We start from the raw sequence: 23348 nt of genomic DNA, 5'->3' as shown, positions 1-23348 counted from the left end.
ATCCTCTTTCCCTCTAGGCTCCCAATTAGGCGAGCAGGCGGCTCCTCTCGGTAGTCCGGTCGTGCGCCACCAATCCCTCTTCGTCTCCTAGCGACACCAACACCTCTTTGTCCATGCTCCACCACTCCCTCTTCATCTCCCAGCGACCTCTGTCCATGTGCCTAAATCTAGCGGATGTGGGCGACGGCCTTTGCGAGCAGCCTCTCCAACTGGTCCGAGGGGCGGCCTGGGTGAGCAGCGCCCCTCTGGCGGTGCGAGGACGAGGACGATGTGGGGCCGCACCTAGGTTTGCCGGCACGGACGACGATCGAGCGGATCCGCCACCAGACCACCTTTGACGACGATGACGACCGAGCGGATCCATGCCTGTGGTGGCCAGATCCGCCATTGGAGGCTGGTTCTGCGTCCATGGTGGCTAGATCTGGCAAGCATTGGGCGGATCTGGTGAGCGGACAACATCCTCCAGCAAGCGGACGCGACAACGGCGGAGATCTGGCGAGCGGTGGTACGATGCGAGGACGGGCCTATCAGGCCTGTGGGTAGATCGGGCTTATCCATAGATTTTTTTTTCTTTTTTTTTCTTTTTTTATTCGATTAACCGAGATAAGCAGGGCAATAGTCTCGGTTAAGACCATATTAATCGTGACCTTTAAACTAAGGTTGTTATAAAAACCATCTCGTTCAATGCTTTTTGCTCATCACGGTAAATATTTTTGTAATAGTGTTCCTATGTTTATTATAAGATTTTGGCATTATTCTTTGAATAGTAGATACATGTCTGTCTATATGGGAAGATATTTATGATAATTTTATCAATCTCGAGAATTGTTGATTTATCTTAATTTTTTGAGGTGTTCCTGGGATAGGGAGTACGCTCATATAAAGGTGAGAAATTGAGTACATATATATATGAGCGTATGTTTTTTTACTTGTGTGTGTGGGGGGTGTGGTTCGAGTGCACTTTTTGACCGCTGCTGCGGTTGCTTGTGCTTTTGACGTTGGCTCCCGTGTGCAAGCTCGTGCACTCGTTCGGTCGTACGTGTGTGTACGTACGGGATAAACATTGACTTGTCATCGAATTCTTACATATGTAAACCCTGATGATGAGGCTGATGTCAATCACGGCGCGACTTCACGGGCGGCGCCATTTCACGCATGACTCCGTCGCTTGCTTTTTCGTTGTCACAAGCTGGATACGTGATGGTTTCGTTCATGGTTGGACCAGCCAATGGGTCATGTCCGTCTCTGCGTGCCACTTGAAAGATGCGTCCGCGGAATAAGAATAAGAGGGATTCTCCCAATGAAGAAAACAAAATCAAGTTTGTTGATGTTACACGTTGCAACTAGGTAGCTAGATCTTTTGTAAGCACGAGATTTTCTTTCTCGACATTGAGTAAATTAGATTTGATACACATAATGCACAAACCAAGCACATCTATATATCGAAGTATAGTATTCTGAAATTAATATAAAAAAGTACAATATAAGGAAGTACTAGCAAAATTGCCCTTGCGATATAAGAGGAGAAACTACTTCAGTAATCAACTGCATCTATGCCATAGCGCACGCGAACACAGAGGGCTAGTGGCACACGTTTTCACTTCCACTTCCAACTATAGCATCGAAGAATCAACAATTCAATGGAGCCTACTTCATACCGGTGAATTTACATAGTAAATAAATACTTCATTTATGTAATTTTTGTTAAAGCCAAGACCAACAACACACAATTAATCAATAAGGAAACATAATACCTTTTCTTTTATTTTTATTTTCTCTTCTTTCTTTCTTTTTTCTTTTTCTCTTCTTTCTCATCCTTACCTGCTAGCTCAGAGTGAGTCACGACCTCATCCACTCGCACCCTGAGGCCTCCCACTTTGTCTGCTTGAAGTCTTGCCAATGCGGCCACATGGAGCCCTAATAGGCTGACGATCACATCACCTCAGCGCCCATGGAGCCCAGACGCGAGAACGCCCCGGTAGCTCCACATGCAACTATGTCTCGGTAGTCGCATGCCTCCCCATGACTTGGGAGCCTCGCCCAATTCGTTATCTCCTCTCTCCTTGACCTTGCCCCGCATCGTCGCTATCGCACATCCTCGCCTTGGTCTCACTCCAGGTCACTGAGGAACTGAGGTCCTAGTGGTCAAGAATGACATTCACTCATTTGGGATGTATATACGGGCTAGAACATAATATACGTACGTGAAGGTGATCACTCCATGAGATGTACATGGGAGATGTGCGAACTGTGTGATGCTTGTTTTCGCCGGTGCAGTTGGGATGGTATTACTGAAGAAATAAGATGGTGTGTGCATGCAATGTGAGATTACATGTGTGGATGTGTGACCAAATAGGAGAAGTGGTCTCCTTGTAATTGTCCGATTTGTTTAATTAAGTGGGCAGCTAATTAAGGTGCTCATGCATGTGCATGCTGTGATGCATGTATGCTGGGTCCGCTGATGCATGTATGCGAGATATATAGAGCTGACGTGGGTTTGGCTTAGCAGATTGAAAAGAGGATTATCTGATAAAAAACCATAATCCGAATAGAGAACAAAGTTAGATAAAAATTTAGAGTGACAAGAAATTTTGTTTTATTATTATTAGGTATAGATATATAATCTCAAGCAGCGCAAACTTTACCACTTTACCAGCATATATAAAAGACAGTTTATCCAAACACGCCACTTTTACTTTCCAAAAAGACATTTGTAACAGGATTTTACCTGTGGTAGATATAAGCCAAGGGGACCCCCATGGCTGATGCAAGGCTCGCCTGTTGCTATGGACCTATTTGGATACAAGGGCAGTCGTTATTAACTAGCTATAAAAATTAGCTCTAACGCATCTAAACTGAAGCTACTGATAAGTGTTATTAGTCAAGCGTCCTTCACCTAGTTGTTAGCTAAGAGCAAGTATTATAGTGGGCTGTAAGCTAGCTAAATACTGAGGTGGAGGAGAGAAGAGAGGAGAGAGAGGAGAAGCGGGCTGTAAGCTTACAGCTAGCCTAGGCACGGGAACCAAAAAACTTTGTGAGTGAGACAAGTGGGCCATGTATTAATAATGAATAGCTAACTATTGTATGGGTGGGCTAGGAGAAGGCTGCAAGAAACCTTACAACTAGCAAGTGGGCTGTATTATTAAACTTGCTCTAACTAGTTAGACAACATTAGGTAATCTAAGCTAATTTTTAGCCCCAACTAGTAACTAGCACTAGTGATCCAAATAGACCTTTAACTTAGCTACCTCTAGAAGTAGGCACATTTCCATAGACAAACGACTTAGAAATGTAGTGCTCATATTTCGAGGCACAATGTGTTCCCTTCCCTGGTTGCTTCATTCAAACCAACATTGTCTAAGGCCTTGTTTAGTTCGCAAAAATTTTCAAGATTTCCCGTCACATCGAATCTTTAATCGCATGCATGAAGCATTAAATATAGATAAAAATAAAAACTAATTGTACAGTTTACCTGTAATTTGTGAGATGAATCTTTTAAGCCTAGTTACTCCATGATTTGATAATGTTTGTCAAATAAAAACGAAAGTGCTACAGTAGCCAAAAACCAAAGTTTTTGCCAACTAAATAAGGCCTAAAGGAGCAATTCAGTAGTCAGACTAAAAAATTTCCAAACTACAAGCATAAAGTTTAGTCTTTATTTCCTTAAAGAGAGTTAGCACTAAAATGTAAAAATGTGCCATTCCTATGTTCTTTTCAAAGTTTGTCACACAATTTATGACTTAATCTGTGTTGATGGCTAAGAGAGAGCGTGTTGTTTTTAACCACTTCTTTAGACTTCAAATTAGTTTAGTCTTGTGATCAAGCTTATTACTTGAATTGAGTATACTATTTGCATTTGCATGATTCTTTCATTCTATGGCCCCAATTTGATTTTGTTTCTTTGCTCTAAAGGCGTTCATCATGAATGTGGACTTTTACATCTCTAGACCATGTGCTTCAGATCTCTGTTTGTTTCTTGACATCTCAGTGAGAAAGGTATATCACAAAATTTGTCACAGGGATGGCCATAGTTTTTTCACCTTGATGGCAAGATGGTGATAGAAAAAAGTTTGGATCACTTCTCGAGTGAACAAGGCTGAAACTAATTTAACTTTTTTGTACATGTGTACAATATATATGAATAATATTTTGTTTTGTAATTAAATGTTTATTGACATATGAAATATTAATGATGATGGTGAATTGGTTGTATATATATATTGAATTTCCATCAAATTAAATAAGCATACCACATCTCTGAAATGTGCAAAATATTTTTTTCTAATTTGGTGGAAAAATAATTAATGGTGTGAAACTTTTAAGAAGACCTTTTTTAGATGTGTGGTTCCATGGTAAGAAATTTTAACTAGATTTTTTTTAAAAAAAATGACTCAGTCTCTCCCCCCTCCCCCCCCCCCCCCCCCCCCCTCCTTCTCCGACCCACCCAAAGAAAAAGGAAAATCACATTTTGTGGCTCTGGCTATCTGTTGACATGTTCATGCAATCATGTATGATGTGTCTAGGGTTTTAAATCTATCTCTGAGGAAAGATGGTGAACACTTGCGCAGGATCCATCATAAGATCCTCAATTAGGGCGTCCCAATAGCCGGAGTAAATTGCTAGCACTGTGCGAGCTAGAAACAATAAAAAAAGAAACAAACTAGTACTCTAGAGAATGCAAGTCAGAGACTCAACAAACACGGGAAACGTGCGAGCTGAGGCCAGTCTCAGTGGGAAGTTTCACAGCGTTGTTTCCAAGGTTGTTATATCATATGAAATAAAATAAAACTTGGATAAAACACTTACTCTTAATAGAGAGTTTCATTCCATGGTTTTATAGACATTTAATTTCAAGATTCATAGAGAGTTGGTAATCGTGCCAAGAGAGTTTCATCTAGATAAAACTCATTTCTTCTCTCTTCTTAAATATATTGCCATGTCATCCAAAATGCCTATGTGGCAGCCTATTTAATGTGAATGAAACTCAAATAAAACTCTGACACTAGCCTGAGCGCTTGCTCCGTCGCTAGCGTTGTAATTTTTATCAGCCTCTCTCCATCTGATTGGATGAGCTGCTTCTCCTAGCTAGCACGTTGTCAACCATTGGGGACGCCCTTTAGGAGTGAAAGTGATGCAGTTACTCTACTCCCATCCGGTCCAAATCCCAACCTAAGGGATATATGACGAAGAGTTTTCAATTTCAGTATAATGTGTATAGCAAGTGATTTGATTTTCCTGCAGATTCTTGAGAGAGAAGAGCCAAACCTGCATATGTGCCAGGTGCGCACTCACAGTCACACACACGGTCCTCATCAATGCCCAAGAAATCTGGAGAGACACAGACAAACGCAAGCAATTACTCCATTCATGAGCGCCACAGCAGAAAAAGGAGTCCTCCAGAACCGGCCGTGTTCTTGGCTTGCACACACACACACACACACGCGAAAGCAGCGCATGCAACAAAGCAAAGATCACACACGGCCGGAGCAAGAGAGACGCCCATATTCATGTGATCACCTGGCTGACTTTTGCATTGGAAAGCAACAGTGCGAGATCAAAAGCGAACGCAGCACACAGCACAGCACAGCACAGGGATCGAGTTGCTCTACTCCGTATATGAGGTCATGCAGTATATAAGCACTCACATGCAGCTATACCTTAGCTAGGGCACCTGTGCAAGGGGACAGGTAGGAGATAAAGCAATGTCTGCTGGCTAGAATAAAAGGAGGCCGATATCGTATCAGCAGAGGGTTCCAGGGGAGAAGGCCGTTCTGCAGGGCCGCCGTACGTGGCTGTGTAGGAAGCAGCCACAGCTTCTCATATCTTCTTGTTCTTCGACTACTTGCCTAGCTACTATATCTACTAGACTAGCCCTAGGCTGCTTGCTAGCTAGTAGGTGTATCGATCGTCCGAGGTAGGAGGAGACAGCAGGAAGCAGGCATGGGGAGGCCACCGTGCTGCGACAACGGCGTCGGCGTCAAGAAAGGGCCATGGACACCGGAGGAGGACATCGTCCTCGTCTCCTACATCCAGCAGCACGGCCCGGGGAATTGGCGGTCCGTGCCAGAGAACACAGGTTGGATGATCGCCGAACTTGATGTAGTACATGCATGTTATTGAGAGCTGTGCTTGGTTAGTTTGGTGTAATTAGAGAGAGAGAGAGAGAGAGAGAGAGAGAGAGAGAGATTGATTCTTTGATATTATGTTACATGTTTGTTTTGTTTTGTTTAGGGCTGATGAGGTGCAGCAAGAGTTGCAGGCTGCGGTGGACCAACTACCTCAGGCCTGGGATCAAGCGTGGGAACTTCACTCCTCATGAGGAAGGGATCATCATCCACCTCCAGGCGTTGCTTGGCAACAAGTAATAATCTTGATCACCATTCCTAAAATTGATCTTTTTAATTAGAACCTCATAAAATTTTTGATGTACCACTCTATAAGAACCAAAAAATGTTACATTTAATCTAGCATAGATTTGTAACTTTCCTGAACTCGTCAACTTCATATCCATCACCAGCTTGAAAATCAATTCAATTCAATTCCATTTCATTGACTAACAAACAAGCTTGAAGTAGATCAAGCAGCTTGAACTTATCTGTCAAATCTGTCAGCCATTCAGCACAACAAATCCACGAGTATAACTGTATAACAGCATAATCTACGGCTTCAAAAATACAGTTTTTCCATATCTGCCTGCTCTTAATATATATAGTCAATTTTATGTCTCATATATTTCTCCTGTGCTTTGATGCAGGTGGGCAGCCATAGCCTCGTACCTCCCTCAAAGAACCGACAACGACATCAAGAACTACTGGAACACACACCTCAAGAAGAAGGTGAAGAGGCTGCAACAACCTGCTGCAGCCGAGTCCTTCCAAACCACTGCCGCCGCCTCCAATGCAGTCACCTGCAGCCCAAACTACTACAGCTCTAGCAGCAGCAGCCACCACAGCCTCCAAGGAATGCAGCAGCCCATGAGCAGCTACCCCAACACCGCCTGCAGCAGCAGCACACCAAGCAACCATGAGACCACCACCACCACCGGCGTCTCCGACCTCTTCCAGACATGGATGATGAGACCATCACCACTAGCAGCGGCGGCGGCGGCAGCAGATAACTGCAAGATCGCCATGCAAGAGTTCCAGGAAGAACAAGCCTCCATCGTTTGCCAGGAACAGATGGTGATGACCGGCGGCGGTGATGTTAACAACAAGTCGTCGGCGTTGGAGATGATGGTGGCGCCGGCGGTGATGGGGGCGAGCACCGCTACCTTCTCGCTGCTCGAGGACTGGCTGCTCGATGACATGCCGGGGCAGGTTGCCATGGATGGGCTCATGGGGATCTCTGCCGGTTGCTGTGCAGATCCCATCATGTTCTAGCTGTTGTATTGTCGTCATGGCTATCACATAGCCTTCATTCTCAATTCTCAATGCTGGTTTCTTGCACTTGTAATGTCGGTTGATCGAATGATATGATCGGGTCGTCGATCCTATGTTTCCGGTAATAACCGTTTGTTTTCTCGGGGAGAAAAATCCTGGAGATGGTCCAGTTTATTTGGAGATATATATTACTAGTACTGACGGATATAATAAAATGGTTTGACTTCAGTGCATAAATTGGATATTCAGTTATTTGCTTTAATTTGATGATGTTTTCTACTTGTATCATTTCGCTTTTGATTGATGTCACCATAATATGCAAATTTGTTGTAGGTCATTCATTCTATCGTATTTGTTCGTTCAAAAAAAAATATCATTATGATTGTATATTGTTTTTGGAAGATCATTATTGTTCTTATTATTATCTGTGCTATATTGCCCTCGTGTGCAAACATGCATTTCATTGGGTGAACCTTTTGCTTTTAGATGAATCTTTTCACATGAATCATTCCTTGGTTGCTGACAATGCTGTTGCACTGATATAATGCAGTTTGGCTATTTATAGGAGTCATTGACATGGAGTATATAATCTAGATATGCATGCAAATATGTTCCTTATATATACAACTCATTAACATGGAGTAAATTATCAAAAAAAACATGGAGTATAATGCAGTAATATTTTGACTAATAATACTGTTTGTTACTTGTCTATGAAAATATTTTTCAGAGTTTTAACTACCTCATATATAGGGCTTCGACCTTCAAGGCTTCAGGTAGAACAATGGTTTTATACTGGCTAGTGTTTTTAACAAGATGAGAATGCTAATACTAGTAACGTTTTGAGATGATTGCTAGATGTTATTCAGCACCATATATAGAATAATTTCACTTTCAGCATTTACCACAGGACATGTCCTTTTCTGTTTGCTACTATGAAAGTCCATTTGGGAAAGAAAGAAAGAATAACCATTCTAAGCAATTAATACATTAAGAAGCTGAGCATTGAGGAGGGCACAATTAGCCACAAAAGGGCTCTGATAGCTAGATAATACACATTTAGGATCAAGAACATAACCTAGTTGGAAGTGTAATAGTTGGTGTCAAGAAGACATTTATTCAGCTCTGATGGTACATAAATCACTTAGCCAAAAAAAAATCAAAACTAACAGTGTAGTACAGAAACTTGAAAACCAACATAATACACATTTAGTCTAGTAAGGTACAATGATGCTCTAACTGAAATTGCCTAATGGCAAGGAACGACAGCGTAAAACATCTAGTTAACTATTATAGCTAGTTTTACTGATATGATTTATCACAGTAAAGAGCAGGAAGAGAAGTTTGTTATATCCACCCTCAGCAGCAGACAAAGCTCATACAGTGTTTACAGTATCAGCAAGGGACCGCAATATACAGCCTAGGCCTGCCTTCTCAGTCAGCTTTTCATGAATTTTGAGGCACTGGTCACATGTTGGCCTATCCCCTGTAGATAAACCTCTATAAAGGTACCTGCATCACATCGGTATTTAGAGACAAATAATCTTCACATTAGCATAAAAAGAATCACAAATCATAGAATGCAACAATTCCAAGAGAGAGAGAGAGAGATACATGTGAGTAAAATAGTGTGCAGCTAACTTAAGTTAACCACAGTTCTAACTTCTAAGGTGAGTGGCACAGCAACCTTTAATAATGTGAAATCGAGATAAAAATGATGTGATACAAAATGTAGGAATGTTGATCAGCATACATACATGTGCATTTGATCATGCCGTGAGCAATATTAAACAAGACATACACACATCCAAGTGCCAGCCCATAGTACCCAATAACTCAAAGCTTATTCAGGTATAGAGTCATACAACTCATTGTCATTTTGTCAATGGTAAACTGTAGTTATAGAACAGATTCATAAAACAGTGTGTCATCCAGTCCAAAGCATTACTTAGATCAGCAAGTCCTATTCCAAATTAGGCCAATGGAATTATGATGATTTTTTTACACTGAACTACCAATAAATGGTTCATCCAAGGATACTGCTACCAAGGATAAAATAGATTGACTGCACGCATTCTAGAATGCACTCATGTTTTACTGGAAGTTGTAACAGTCACATTAAATAATTGAATTGTTCTAGGTTCTTGACCACAAAAGTAATGGCATAATTCAATTGTGTGTTTTCCCTAATGTAATTTCCCAATAATTTACACGATTAAGACACATCTAGACTGAGGGCAAAACAAAATTTCCCACATCCCTTTTTTTTTTGAGGGGATCCCAAATCCCAACTGGCCACCACAGCAATGTCAGGTACAGGTACAGCATAACTGTTATCATCAGCAAAACTGATGTCATAAAAAACTGTGTTTTGTAGCAATACCATTACACAATCACCGTGGATCAAGTAACAAAATTTATAATGCAGTGATTGATATCTAGTTCTGTAATCTCAACTAGCAAGCTGTGATTGCCAGGAAATGAATTGCAAACCACTGACCTTCTCTGACAAGTAAATTTGGATCTGGGAAGCAAGTGATGGAAAGGGAGCAACAGGGGAGACGTGGTATCTCTTACTTCATGAGGATGTCGTAGTACTCGGGATCCAGGGAGTTGAACATGCCGTCGACGTCCCTGATCGCCATCATCGCGCGGTGCACCACGATCCAGTTCGCAGACTGCGCGCAACCGGCACGAATGAACAATCCAAGAAACCCAGATTCGAATCCACGGAAGAAACGAGACGAGCCACATCAAGACCGAACGAACCTTGCATCGCTCGTCGCGGGTCTTGAGGGGCGACCCCTCCAGCGCCGTCTTCAGGGCCTCCACCGGCTTCGACCTGCCACCAGGCCGCGGAGGAATGAGCAGGCGAATCAAAAGCAGGGGAGGGGTGGAGAGGGACAGAGGGGCGTACTGCTTGAGGAGGGTCTCGATCTTTCGGGACTTCTGCTCGACGCGGGTGATGATGGCCTCCAGATTCTCGTCCGCGTCAGGGTACGCCGCCGACGAAGACATCTAGCCGGCGCCGGCGACACGGAGGGCGGGGTTGGCTGCCGGGGCTGCTACGAAAAAAGGAGGGGCGTGCCGCGGCTGTGAACAACTGGATCCGGTGAACAGGGTCGTCAGTGAACGAGCGGATCCGGGGACCGGGGCAGCTGGGCCGAGGCCGTGCGGTGGACGGGGTCGGTGTCTGTGGCCGCCGATAACCAGAGAGAGGGACAGAGGAGTGATGGGGGAGAGCGCCGGAGGAGGGGATTGAAGGAACCGGTAGAATGGAAACAGATGGTAAAGGTGGGGTTTTTTTGTTTTTACAACAAACAGGTAAAGGTGGTTAATTTCTCCCTACCATCAAACAGTAGCCTCAAATCTCATCTTTATGCAGTTTGTAAGTTGTAACACTAAATTAAAGGTGGGAAACATCATGAGTTAACTGTTGAAAAAAAAAGAAATAAAACATGAACTTTCAAAACCAAAAGGAATGGCCAAATTAAATCAGTTATTGAAAAAGATGTATTTATGAAATTTAACAAGTACTTTCATTTATGGATTTCATATAACAGTAGAAATAATACAATTTCATTCCATATGTTTAGAAAGTCGAAAGAGTATATTTCAAATGGAAACTACTAATGTTTAAAACAGATCACAGATTGATCTATGGCCTGCAGTATTATATTATAGCACTACTAAAGAACAAGGCCTAAAATGTAATCCTATCCTAAATCACACATTTTACAGGCATCATTCCCATTTGCCGCCCAGGAAAAATAAAACATCACTGCAGGATCACAAACACTGAACTGGTCTCCCTTTTGATGTGTTAGCTCAGTTGCTTGTTAAGCTGCCACTCATAGCTAATCAAGGTTTGTGAGGAATATGAAGTCCTCGTTCTCGAGCTCTTCGTGGACCATATTTAGTTTTGGAGCAGCAGGTAATGTATTTTGGTAACTGCTGGACTCCGGTGACCTCTTGCCCTAGAGATTAAAAAAAAAGGCAAATAATTAAGGAGATTAGCTTTTTCTCTAGGGAAAAATTAGTTGCAGCAATGAAAAAACTTGTATGGAAGAATCATAATTTGTATGAGGTAAATATTCAAGCTAAAACTGATAGGATCGAGCGAGATCAAGGGAAGTGTCCATAATTAACCTTCTTAAGAGTGTAGAAGAAATAATGGAAGCCATCACCAAAGGTACTGTACTCAACAGACCATGTAAACTCAGGAGCTTCAAAAAATCGCCGTCGAAAGTGTGGCTGACATGAAAAGTAGTACTTCATTGAGAACAGAACATTAATAGATAAATGAAAAGAATAAGACATCAATTCCGCCTTCAGTTCAGATCCCCTTTTTGCATCTTTACTTATTTATTTAATCCTATAGGAAAGTCAGTCTTTAACTATTTCACAATATCAGCTTCCAGTAGCAATGGTGCAGTAGCACATAGTTCAGAGAGAAAAGTGGTTTCATTCAAAAAGAAACCCCATTCCTATGTAATGCGCAAGTTTATATACTGTAAATAGGTAGATGAAATATCTTCAGACCAAACCGAAAGGTGGAAAAACCAAAAGAACTCTGACACAGAAGATTGTTGGTAAATCTCCCTAACCTGCCCAAAGGTAATTGATACAAAGACGCCTTCTGGCTTCAAAACCCTGTGGATACATTTAAGCATTTTCATCACGTTATCCACTGTTGTAGGATTGGGGTCCCATGGATCGCCACTGTCCACAAACAACACGTCCTGTACAAAAGGATGGTCTTTTGTTAAGTGTAACAGACAACATCATGTAAAATAATATCACTTGCCAATACAATGAATGGAATACATCATGCTATGGGTTGTTTACAATGATAATTAATTGAAGACATGAATGTCGAACCAGGTCCTCTTCCCTGTCCGAATATATTTTACTTCAGCACAAGTTCTGCTTTGAACCCATTTCACAAATCCAACATATTGTTGTACTGTTAAAGAAAACTTGTAAAATGGATGAATTGCTTAAAGGCGAATCTGTTCATTTCAATGCTAGACAATCCTTCAAGTTTTAATTTTTAACAAGGCAGTACATGTTGAGCTTTTGAACACGTGCTGACTAGATGCCAGCCCCTGTTGTTCTTGCTATCGCGTAGACAATGATGCTAAAAATAGCTGTTTTGTTATCTTCCAAAGTACAGCGCTATGGTTAGCACAGTAAAGCGTAGGCCAACTTCAAGGTATTATTTAGTGAGATTAGTGAACACACACAAGAATACAAGATGGAACGAGCTCATGAAAATCGTGTACCATGGTGCCCTTCTCGATGACGAGGTCAAAGCTCTCCTGCTCAAACGGCAGATCAAGCATGTCGGCCACCACAACATCCACGCCTGCAAGAAGCAAGAACCAACGTCTCAATCCAGATGGTGCGACAGCTTCCTAGCTCGAGAAATTTGCTATTATAGGATAACAAATTTCTCTCCTAGCTCTATCAGCAAAAATTCACCTTTGGTGCCCTGAGTGGCGAGGCGGTCGCGCATCCGCTGGACGGCGACGGGGGACAGATCGACGCAGGTGACGCCGCCGGCGACGCCCTCCCGCAGGAGCTCCTCCCCAAGCCGCGAGTTGCCGCACCCGACCTCGAGGACCTACACGCATGCAAACAGAGCTCTCCTCTTCACCACCACTGACACTGCGCGACAGGATTGGGGGGCAAAAGGAGGAGGAGGGAGGGGCCTTTTACATATTTACCATCATAACGGTTGCCTCTCACCTGATTATCACTCTTATAATGTGCCATACATATTTACCATCTTTAAGCGATAACTCTTACATTTAGACCACATTTGCACATGTGGCAGCCCAAACCGAGTGACATGGTGGTGCTGACTCAGCATGGGCAGGCGAAATGACGATGCTGCCCCTGGCCTCATTTTCTTCTAAACACAGCAGCATAAAAACCCCTCTATTGATAAAAAAAAACACAGCAACATATTTCATTTGCACACAGACAGCAACGTAACATAAGAATCTGCTGTGTTTTTTTTATGTTGCTGTATTTTTTTTATTAATAGAGGGGTTTTTATGCTGCTGTGTTTAGAAGAAAATGAGGCTAGGGGCAGCATCGTCATTTCGCCTGCCCATGCTGAGTCAGCACCACCATGTCAGTCGGTCTGGGCTGCCACATGTGCAAATGTGGTCTAAATGTAAAAGTTATCGCTTAAAGATAGTAAATATGTATAGCACATTATAAGAGTGATAATCGGGTGAGAGGCAACCGTTATGATGGTAAATCATCATAAATATGTAAAAGGCCCAGGAGGGAGAGGGCAAGGGAAGGGAACGCACCGAGAGGGACGGGGAGAGGAGCGGCGCGAGGAGGTGGCGGAAGTGGGAGAAGTCCTTGAACCACTCGTAGTGCTCCTCCTTCCCGAACCGCGCGTCCCTGCAAGCGAGCGAGCGGCCGCACGGCCAGGCCGTCGTCCATTGTCGCGTCAGAGTCAGTAAGATTGCTTGCTGCTTCAGCTCGGTCAGGGGGGAGGGGTAGGAGGGTAGAGCAGGAGAAGGTAGGGAGAGCGAACCAGTAGGAGGGGTCGAGGTAGGCGGAGGCCGTTGATGGGGCGACGTCGTCGGCGGAGGCGGCCATCGCCGGCGGCGTGTGCAGGCGGTCGTCGTAAAGGGATGCGCTGCTGGGTGGGGACTTGGGATGGGTCCGTTCAATTGAACCCTACGGCGGGGCAGCATAGCCGTCCGATCAGTGAATGGACGGTCAGGGTCAACATAGGGAAACAAAAAAAAAAGGGGGGGGGGGGGATGCCGTGAGGAAAAGGAACAAAAAGAAATATTCCATTGCCGGGATTTGAACCCGGGTCGTCTGGGTGAAAGCCAGATATCCTAACCGGACTAGACGACAATGGATTGATGTCCTAGAACTGTTAAGGCATTTCTATATAGGATTGTTATTTCTTTGCTTTAATAAATTTAGTAAAAGTGAGTTTATTTTGATGAAATAGTCATGATTAATCTTTATCAAGTCGAAAAAACTGAAAGACGCGAATGATTACCTCTCCAATGAAGATCTTGTGTGAAATAAATAGAAATGCATTTTTTTTAGAAATTGAGGCCCTTGAAACATAGCAATAGAAAAATATAAGATATGACTTGTGTATATATAACTCACAACACCACAAAAAATATCAAAATGTCGAAAGGTCATAGGAATTCAAAGGAGGGAGCTGTGCTTAGGAGTTAGGACTAAAACTATAATAAATGTCGCTGTGTTAGAGTAACTCCAAAAAACTCTCTATATTATTTCTAATTATTAGAAATAATGATTTTTATGAAAAATACCCTCTAATAGATTTTTTATTTGGTTACTAAAATATAGTCATTTTCTATTTTAGATTTCTAGCTAGGTAAAGATAGAAAGCGAGAGTGACTTAGGATATAGAAAAACTACTAGAGAGTGAAAAATATAAGAAGTAATTTTTATATAAATAGCTCTTTGAACAACGATTTAGAGAGTGAGATTAATAAAAACCCTTGGAGATGCTAAGCAATGATAGGGAAAGTACATCCTATCGGCCACACATCGAAAATGCAGTTAGTGATCATTTACCATTACTAGTAATTCAATAAGGATTTTAACACTCGAAAAATTTCTATGAGAATTTCGAATCCGTTCTATTCAGATATTAATCTCTCTTGGTTTTACGCCATTTACGCGTTAGTTGTCTTGGAGACAAAAGAAACTTCGTATGGGATCATCAAACACTGTGCCATTCCATAGGAATGTATGTAGAGCAAAATTTATTTGGGATGTAACTCCTAGTTTTCTTTTTTCAAATTACCAATTATGTCTGGAAATGATTTGCTCCATATATCTACATTTTGCGCGTGAATACAATCAAATATACTACATACACGTGTACACTGTCACTGTGTGTTAAGTTTTTCCCTTGGTGGTGAACAAAATTTCAAACTCAAAAGTGAAAGTACCGTGAGATTTCTCTCTGCTACCTTCACAATTCGCGTCCGATGGCACGTACACTACCATGAGACTACAGTAGTGCTCCGCTAGTACATGAGGCCTTTTCCGCTGCCGGAGCTGCGGGGCGACTCCGGCGAGTTCCGCCAGCTGAGCGCCGAGACCCCCGACAGCTTGAGGAGGCGCTGCGCCACCTCCCCGGTCGTGGGACGGCGCGCCGGGTCTCGCCTGACGCACCTCTCGATCAGCCTGACCACCATGACCACGGCGTCCTGCGGGCAGCTCCCGCCCGGCAGCGCCGGGTCCACGAGCTCCTCCAGCCGCTGCAGCACCGCGTCCCCGCCGCCGTCGAGCTCCTCGGCGAGCTCCCGCAGCGCGACGAACGGGTCGCCCACGCCGCCGTCGCCCACCAGCTCCTCCGCGTCCCTGCCCGTGACGAGCTCCAGCAGCACGACGCCGAGCGAGTACACGTCCGCCTTGGGCGACACCACGCCGTGCTCCAGGTACTCCGGCGCGATGTACCCGCGCGTCCCCGCGATGCGGCTCGTCATCGTGAACATCGCCTCCTCGGCGCCGACGGTGGCGCCCGTGATGGCCCTGGCGGCGCCGAAGCCCCGGAGCTTGGCGCGGGGCCCGTCGCCGGCCAGGAGGACGCTGCCGCTGCTGACGTCCATGTGCACCCACGCCGGCCGCGCGTACTCGTGCAGGTACCTGAGCCCCTCGGCGACGTCCAGCGCGACCTGCACCCGCTGCGCCCACGTCAGCGGCGCCGCCGCGCCCGCGACCAGGCGGTCCCGGAGCGCGCCGTGCTCGGCGTACTCGGTGACGAGGTACCACCGGCCGACGTGGTGGCAGAGGCCGATGAGGCGGATCAGGTTGAGGTGGTTGATCTTCCGCATCAGCTCCACCTCCGTCGACACGTTCCGGTCCACCACCTCGACCGCCGCCGCGTCGCCGTTGAACGCCGCGCGGTACACCGACCCGCCGATGCGGCGGTCCGGGCTGAAGTCGTCGGTGGCCGCCTTGAGCTCCGCGTACGTGTACACCTTCAGCGACGACTTGATGTCCGTGACGGAAATGCTCGAGAACGCCTCGCTGGTGGAGAGCGAGTACTCGCCGAAACCCGACGACGTCGCCGCCGTGTCGTCGCCTTTGCCTGCCTTACCTTCCTTCTTGGCCACCGCCTCGCCGGCGGCTAGGACGGCGCCGGCCCGCCTCCTCCTCGCTCTCAGAGCGAGGAAAGCTCCGGCGGAGGCGATCGCGGCGACGGCAACCACCGCCACCGCAACGCCAACGTAGACCCCGACACGGCTACCGCTCTTCGTCCCCGGCGCAGGCGGCGCCACCACCGGCGGAGGAGGAGGCGGGGGAGGCGGCGGCGGCGTCTGGATGCGCGACACGTTGGGCTGCGCGGCGACGGGGATGAGCAGGGTGGTGTAGGGGAAGATGGTGAAGGGCGGCTGCAGCTGGTTGGCGTCCGCGACGGTCTGGGCGTCGTCGACCCCGAACCGCGCGGCCACGGCGGCGAGCTCGTCGGAGACGTCGACGAGGTAGGTGACGAGGAACCTCGCCCCCGCCGCGGCCTGCGCCGCGGTCGGGCACGCGCAGCGGAGCGGCACGGGGAGGAGGCGCTGCCCCGCGAGGAGGCTCTGCGGCGGCGCGCCGCGGAGCGCCTGCGCCTCCAGCGCCTGGCACGACGTCAGGCCCTGGAACGTGTCGTTGGCGATGATGAGCAGCGTGTCGCCGGCCGCGGCGACGTACGTGCTGACGTTCCGCTGGTAGAACCGCCCGCCGTCCGGGTCCGGCGTGGCCGTGCAGGTGCAAGTCGCCGGGACCAGCACCCGGGTGCCCGCCGCGAGCGGCGCGTCCGCACCGCCGCCGGCGGCGGCGGCGGCGTCGGGCGCCACGAGGGTGGCGGGGTCGGCGCCGAGGAGCGCCCCGATGGTGGCGAGGGTGGAGTAAGGCCCCCGGGCGGTGAAGGTGAGGAAGGTCGGGCACGACGTGGCGGCGCCGGCGCCGCAGAAGTAGCCGAGCAGGCCGGAGGCGTTGTGGGTGTTGGTGCAGTCGGCGATCTGGCTGCCGTAGGGCTGCTGCGCCTGGACCCGCAGCGGCGCAAACACGTGCACGCCGCCGGAGAGGATGCAGAAGAGCAAGAGGAGCATGGCGGTGAGGTCGTGGAGCGAGGCCATTCGCGTTGCAACGAGCAGCCTGCGGCGGCGTTGGCTTGCCTGCCTGGCCTGCAGCAAGTTTTTATGGGGGACACGTCAAGGTCAAAGTCGACATGCATGGGGGCCTAAGGCGATTGGAGATGGAAATTTTTTAGGTGTCACATTGGATGTGTCGGAAGAATGTCGGAAGTGGTTTTTAGATACTAATAAAAAAACAAATTACATAGCTCGTCAGGAAACTGCAAAACAAATCTATTAAGTATAATTAATCTATCATTAGCACATGTGGGTTACTGTAGTACTTTAGGTTAATCATGGAGTAACTAGGCTTAAAAGATTCGTCTCACGATTTTCAATCAAACTGTGTAATTAGTTTATTTTTTTATATACATTTAATGTTTCATGCATGTGTCCAAAGATTCGATGGGATGGATGAAAAATTTTTGGACAGGGAACTAAACAGGGCCTAATTGTGTTGTGATGTCATGTCATGTTATACTTGGCTTCTGACTGTGTACAACACTGCATTCGGTGAAGCTGCAGCGTTGAACTTTTTCTCTTTTTTTTTTCCCCTTCGTGGAAAAGTTCGTCGGTTTTCAGCGAACGAGATTGCTAGGAAAAAGTCAACATCGTCAGAGCAGAGGCGGGCGTAGTTCAAAACGTGGGGGAAGCGCACAATAATATCCTCTCCTGTACTACTGGTAGTGTGAAATACTCTGTCCGTATTTAAAAAAAAAGTTGTTTTAAGCTTTATGTATATATCTAAATATTTAATAGAATAGAGAAAAAAGTTTTTAGGTGTGAACTAAAAGAGCCTAACTTTAGAATTTTCTATGAGATTCATGCAAATCGCAGGGCATTGTTATCAGTATTATCCAATGATGATAGTGACGGGACAGGAGACCGGCCGATCATGCAAATCGCAGGGCATTGTTATCAGTATTATATATATATTTTGCGAGGTCTTAATTAGCCGCCACGACCACGAGACTTGTTGAAACGTCAACAATTCAGTGCTGTACTTGTCAAGGCTGGCTATCATCTGCGTGTTAGTTATTTTATTTACAAGCAAAAAAAGAGAGATAGAGAAGGAGGCAGATCTCTTTCGAGCATTGTTTATTATATACCGGAGGATAACACGTGTATATTTTCAAGTTGACGCTGGCTCAGGTCTCGTCATATCAAATTTTACAATAATTAATTAAAATAATAATTAATTATATATATAATATTAAATATAATAAAAATAATAATTAATTATATAATTTGTTTTAATTTGTAAACCGAATTCTTTAAGCTTAGTTAGTCTATAGTTAGATAATAATTATCAAATCTAAATAAAAGTACTATAATATTCAAAACTAAAAACTTTATGCAAGTCATCGATCATCTAGCACGCACGAGTCACATCACGTTGGTATATTGTTGCATGGCCATCGACATCGACGACCACACAAGTATAGGCCAGCCATTTGCCGGCTTCAATGGTGCGTCGACAACGTCGGTCAATTTGTTACGGTATCACTATCACTTCAATCATATCTACGATTAACATCAACAGAGTGGAGTATAGTGGATTGTGGGATTAATACATCGAGCAATGCCCGCCTCCGGCACAGCAGATGCTTCAAAGGTGCTTTGAGATTGGTGGGTGCTTGACAAGGAGACAAACTGAACCTTAATGCTCATTTGATCTGAGGATGGAGGAGACCGGAGAGTGCAAGGCCTCGTTTATTTTCAAAAAATTTTACAAAAATGATAGTGTAGCACTTTTGTTTGTATTTGAAAATATTATTCAATTATGAACTAACTAAACTCAAAAGATTCGTCTCACAAATTACAGATAAACTATATAATTAGTTATTTCTTTTATATATATTTAATGCTTTATGCATGTGCCATAAGATTCGTCGTGACAAAAATTCTGAAAAAAATTGTAAAACTTTTGGAAACTAAACAAGACCCAAAAGCAATAAGAAGGGCTTTTTTTTTAGCCTGTCGCCGAGACTGAGCGCAGAACTAGCGACAATAGCCTTTGTCCGAATCAACGCCCAAGCGACCGATCAAGTTGTGACAGGTTTCAGAGCACCCTTTTTCAAAGGCCACCAAACATTTTCTGCCCTCGGTTCCTGTTCTTGTTTCTAAATCTTCGAACAAAATTCTACTACCTATTTGTCTCAACTTACAAATTATTCAATTAGACAATTTATTATTACACACAAATTCACTAGCTCATATAATTATAATATCTACATCAACAATCTATTTCTATAAACATACAAATTGTCCAACTGACAATACACAAACTATTTATATTCATTCTTCATACCCGCAACATGGCGCAAGTAATCCTCCTAGTTAATGTAATAAGCAACTGCCATCAAAGATTAATTTCTCCCCATGCTAGGACTTTGGATATATTTAGGTATGATTTAGATATAAAAAGTTGTTTGGATTTTGATATTGTAGCATTTTCGTTTGTATTTGATAATTATTGTTCAATTATGGACTAATTAGATCTAAAAAATTCATCTCGTAAATTACATGTAACAGTGATGACCGGTGGGCAAAGAAGAGGCCGTTGCTGTTGCTAAGGATGGGGATAGTGTTTCAAACGGGTACCAACGGTTTTTCTCTAATGTAACTAAATGAACTAAATAAAAAAATAAGAGAAGAAATTATTTATTTAGTTCATTAACTAGAAAAAACCGCGGATATCTATTTCCATCCTTTAGCCGTTGCACGCACGCAGCATTGGCTTGCCATGCTCGGTTCTTGGTCGGAGACGAGGCTACGAGGGTTCCAGTCAAACTGGCGCCATGTTAACAAGAGGTTAGACTGGAGCAGAAGTCAACGTTTCAGATATGGCAAAAAGGTGCAGCATGGCGGTCCGTGATGACAGCCTATTGCTGGTCAACTTGAAATGTTTTTTTTTAACATTGGTCAACTTGAAATGTTGTGCAGCTTATTGGGATACATTTCAGTACTAGTATGGAATTTGGGTAAATACTCCTACTATTGAATATTCTTGTATCGAAATGAAAACAGGGCACGAATTTCCACCAACATTCAATCTGTAAGCATGCGTTTAATTCGTGGATGGAAAGTTTTTAAAGTGTTAGATCGGATGTTTCATGGGATGTCGAAAAAGACGTTTAGATACTAATAAACAAATTAATTACATAACTTATTTGAAAACCATGAGATGAATATATTAGCTTAATTAATCCACCATTAGCACATATGTGTTACTGTAGCAATTAAGGTTAATCATGGACTAATTAGGCTTAAAAAATTCATCTCACAATTTTGCATACAAATTGTATAATTAGTTTTTTTAATCTATATTTAATGTTCTATGTATGTGTCCAAATATTCGATAGTATAAGATTAAAAGTGTTAGGATGAGAATTAAACATGTCCTGAGATCAAGAGTAAGGTGAAAAGATATGCGACAATCTCAACACATATTTCTTTTCAACTTCAGAAAGCACTGCCAACTTGTTCGCTTAAGCTTATCAGCCGAATCTGTCAATCATTTAGCAGTATTTTTCTCTTACAATAAATCAGTCAACAATATCTTTTGTCATGGCTTATCAGCCAACTAGTAGTGTGAATGGAGAAACTGAAACGATTTTCTTTAAATTTTCTCTGAGATTCACGCAATTTGAAGGACATGGAGTATACCCGGTGATAGTGACAGGACAGAAGAACGGAAGGGAATGCTTCCGGGCACGATTGCGAGGCCCTTCCGGACACAATTCAGTGCTGTGCTTGTCAGGGCACTCCCAATGCAGACTCTATCATGGTTTCTATAGTCATTTATTATTTTTGATTTATTGTATTTTGCTGATGTGATACTGTATTTATCTCTACAACTAAAAAAAATCGAAGGTCATCGTTTCCGGGCGGTTATCGCCCCCCCCTCCCGTGCTTCACCCCTCGGTCGCGCCCCCTCCCCCCTACCGCGGTTATCGCACCACGTCGTCCACCTGAGGCCTGACCTCCAAGCGTCCAAGAAACCGCGCCGCGCCGTCGCCCTCTCCGTCGCCCAGCTTCCCCACCACATGACCTCGCCGTTGGGCGCGCGCCTCCAGGTGCGGCCATCGCAGCTCCCCACGCGAGGCAACAGGGCGCAATCGCTTCCCGCGCCGTCGCCCTCTCCGTCGCCCAGCTTCCCCACGCTGCACAGCTCGGCAGCTCCCCGCACGAGTCCTCGGAGCGCAATCATGGCCCGCGTCGTCGACCTCGCAGTTGGGCGGCCCGCGCCGTCGACCTCACTGTTGGGCGCGCGCCTCCAGGTGCGGCCATTGAGCTGTTTCAGTTGTGTGCTTTTTATCCCAAGTCTTCTACCTGGCAGTATAGCTAAGCAATCTATCTTTAGGGTTCATTGTAATTAGCACTCAACAGGAGAATCACTGCAATCAACAAAGACAACTTCTTATCTTTAAACATAATCGTGAGTTCTACTTCTTATGTTTCTGATAATTAGTTCCTGACTATTCTGAACTTTTGTTCAGATATTGGATCGTCGTGAGAAGATTGAACTTTTGGTGGGTAAGACAGAGACCTTACGGTCACAGGTATTTATTCAGTGTTCGATGTCTGTATGATGATGTATTGAACTCATGTTACAAGAATCAGCATTCAACTTTGACTGAGAATTTTTTTTAAAAAAAAATTATTTCAGGCTGACAGCTTCCACAGGCATGGTAGAGAGTTGAGGCGAAAGATGTGGCTTCAGAACCTGAGGTTTAAGCTAATGGTTTGTGTGTGTTTATTCATCTATCTATTGGGCTCATTTATTTCAACAACTCAGAGTTTGCTGAAGATGTCATTATGTTGTCAGTCCTGTCTTGTCCATTAAGATTGCCAGTCCTATCCATTAAGATTGCCGTAGTTGTTAGTATTTTATTGTCATGCATGTAGAAGACAGAAAAGACGCTCCCTGTTGGTGTATTTATACACAGAATGTGGCATTCTCCATTATCCATAAATGGGTTTCGTCTTTAGCATATCAACTATGAGTTTTTGTCATCTAGGAGCATCTTGAAAGGAGAGTTGTAGAGATCCTCATGATCTTGAGCATTTTCACTCAACCTACAGAGGAGCTATCCTGATTTTCAGTAGTATAGAGAAGTAGATAACCTTATTAGTTAGTGCCTGCAACATTGTAGTGTTATTATTTTGCTACCTTTTGGGATTAGTTTATTCTGCTACTTTCTAATGGGATTTCTTTTGCTGTTTGCGTTCAGGTTTTTGTCGAGCATTGTTCCCTATCATTGACAAAAAACTGAACTGTAGGTAGTATTCTTTCATGTCCAACAGGATCATTGAATCATGAAGTGGTTACATTAGCATGTATTCTTGTTCAAGCTGAACTGTGCTTCTTCAAGTTTTTCATCTTCCTCCAGGTGCGCCAATCGATTTGTTTTTGCTGATATTGATTTCTCCAGTGAATAAAGGAAGAAAGAACATATACTGCATTTCCTGATTTCAATACCAACTCAAAGCCTATTAAGATCCCATCAGAAATCAATAATATCAATTAGAAGAGGTCTTCTTTAAGGGTTTTCTTTGTGACTTTGATGATTCTTGAGCGCTGAAAATAACCTAATCAAACAAATTATGCACACTTAGTAATCAAGGATCGATGTATCACTGTAACATGATTGGGCCAATCAGAAATCTTATCTGAACTTGATAGGCCCTGACTAAACAAATTATGCACACTTACTAAGTTGCTGCTTCACTGCTTATCTGAATGTCAGAAAGCAACTACAAACTTCTTGTTCTTGTCTGGAAAACCAAGAAGACATTAATTTGTCAGGCACAA

At 44.3% G+C, this 23348-nt stretch overlaps 4 protein-coding genes and 1 non-coding gene across 5 annotated transcripts; 1 reads left to right on the top strand and 4 right to left on the bottom strand.

Moving 5' to 3' along the window:
- Nucleotides 5666-7616, top strand: LOC8061725 (myb-related protein 306). Its single transcript, XM_002450924.2, has 3 exons — nucleotides 5666-6076; nucleotides 6232-6361; nucleotides 6755-7616. The coding sequence occupies exons 1-3, from the start codon at nucleotides 5941-5943 to the stop codon at nucleotides 7377-7379; spliced, it is 891 nt and encodes a 296-aa protein (XP_002450969.1). The 5' UTR covers nucleotides 5666-5940; the 3' UTR covers nucleotides 7380-7616.
- On the bottom strand, nucleotides 8445-10675 carry LOC8061724 (actin-related protein 2/3 complex subunit 5A). Its single transcript, XM_002449656.2, has 4 exons — nucleotides 10297-10675; nucleotides 10149-10221; nucleotides 9957-10057; nucleotides 8445-8891 (listed from the first exon to the last, which is right to left on the bottom strand). Exons 1-4 carry the CDS (start codon nucleotides 10395-10397, stop codon nucleotides 8756-8758), a joined length of 411 nt encoding a protein of 136 aa, XP_002449701.1. The 5' UTR covers nucleotides 10398-10675; the 3' UTR covers nucleotides 8445-8755.
- LOC8061723 (endothelin-converting enzyme 2) lies at nucleotides 10937-14097 on the bottom strand. Its single transcript, XM_021461509.1, has 7 exons — nucleotides 13939-14097; nucleotides 13706-13802; nucleotides 12864-13005; nucleotides 12665-12747; nucleotides 11987-12121; nucleotides 11529-11633; nucleotides 10937-11356 (listed from the first exon to the last, which is right to left on the bottom strand). The coding sequence occupies exons 1-7, from the start codon at nucleotides 14001-14003 to the stop codon at nucleotides 11237-11239; spliced, it is 747 nt and encodes a 248-aa protein (XP_021317184.1). The 5' UTR covers nucleotides 14004-14097; the 3' UTR covers nucleotides 10937-11236.
- Nucleotides 14202-14275, bottom strand: TRNAE-UUC. Its single transcript has one exon. It is a non-coding gene; the product is annotated as a tRNA-Glu (tRNA).
- LOC8058624 (lysM domain receptor-like kinase 4) lies at nucleotides 15194-17663 on the bottom strand. Its single transcript, XM_021460982.1, has one exon. The coding sequence runs from the start codon at nucleotides 17531-17533 to the stop codon at nucleotides 15434-15436; it is 2100 nt and encodes a 699-aa protein (XP_021316657.1). The 5' UTR covers nucleotides 17534-17663; the 3' UTR covers nucleotides 15194-15433.

This window comes from Sorghum bicolor, chromosome 5 (genome assembly GCF_000003195.3).
Source record: "Sorghum bicolor cultivar BTx623 chromosome 5, Sorghum_bicolor_NCBIv3, whole genome shotgun sequence".
Classification (NCBI taxonomy): domain Eukaryota; kingdom Viridiplantae; phylum Streptophyta; class Magnoliopsida; order Poales; family Poaceae; genus Sorghum; species Sorghum bicolor.
The sequence above is the reverse complement of the archived record's forward strand: the minus strand, read 5'-3'. Positions and strand labels throughout refer to the sequence as shown.

What these genes read in the sequence shown, in the direction of transcription:
- LOC8058624 (XM_021460982.1), bottom strand. Translation starts at nt 17,533, where the DNA reads ATGGCCTCGCTCCACGACCTCACCGCCATGCTCCTCTTGCTCTTCTGC.
- LOC8061723 (XM_021461509.1), bottom strand. Translation starts at nt 14,003, where the DNA reads ATGGCCGCCTCCGCCGACGACGTCGCCCCATCAACGGCCTCCGCCTAC. An exon ending in TATCAATTACCTTTGGGCAG is followed by an intron (nt 11,634 to 11,986) that starts GTTAGGGAGATT and finishes TTTTCATGTCAG; the next exon opens with CCACACTTTCGACGGCGATT. An exon ending in TCTTCTACACTCTTAAGAAG is followed by an intron (nt 11,357 to 11,528) that starts GTTAATTATGGA and finishes TTTAATCTCTAG; the next exon opens with GGCAAGAGGTCACCGGAGTC.
- LOC8061724 (XM_002449656.2), bottom strand. Translation starts at nt 10,397, where the DNA reads ATGTCTTCGTCGGCGGCGTACCCTGACGCGGACGAGAATCTGGAGGCC. An exon ending in ATCGAGACCCTCCTCAAGCA is followed by an intron (nt 10,222 to 10,296) that starts GTACGCCCCTCT and finishes GCCTGGTGGCAG; the next exon opens with GTCGAAGCCGGTGGAGGCCC. An exon ending in TACTACGACATCCTCATGAA is followed by an intron (nt 8,892 to 9,956) that starts GTAAGAGATACC and finishes GATGTGATGCAG; the next exon opens with GTACCTTTATAGAGGTTTAT.
- LOC8061725 (XM_002450924.2), top strand. Translation starts at nt 5,941, where the DNA reads ATGGGGAGGCCACCGTGCTGCGACAACGGCGTCGGCGTCAAGAAAGGG. An exon ending in GTCCGTGCCAGAGAACACAG is followed by an intron (nt 6,077 to 6,231) that starts GTTGGATGATCG and finishes TGTTTTGTTTAG; the next exon opens with GGCTGATGAGGTGCAGCAAG. An exon ending in CAGGCGTTGCTTGGCAACAA is followed by an intron (nt 6,362 to 6,754) that starts GTAATAATCTTG and finishes GCTTTGATGCAG; the next exon opens with GTGGGCAGCCATAGCCTCGT.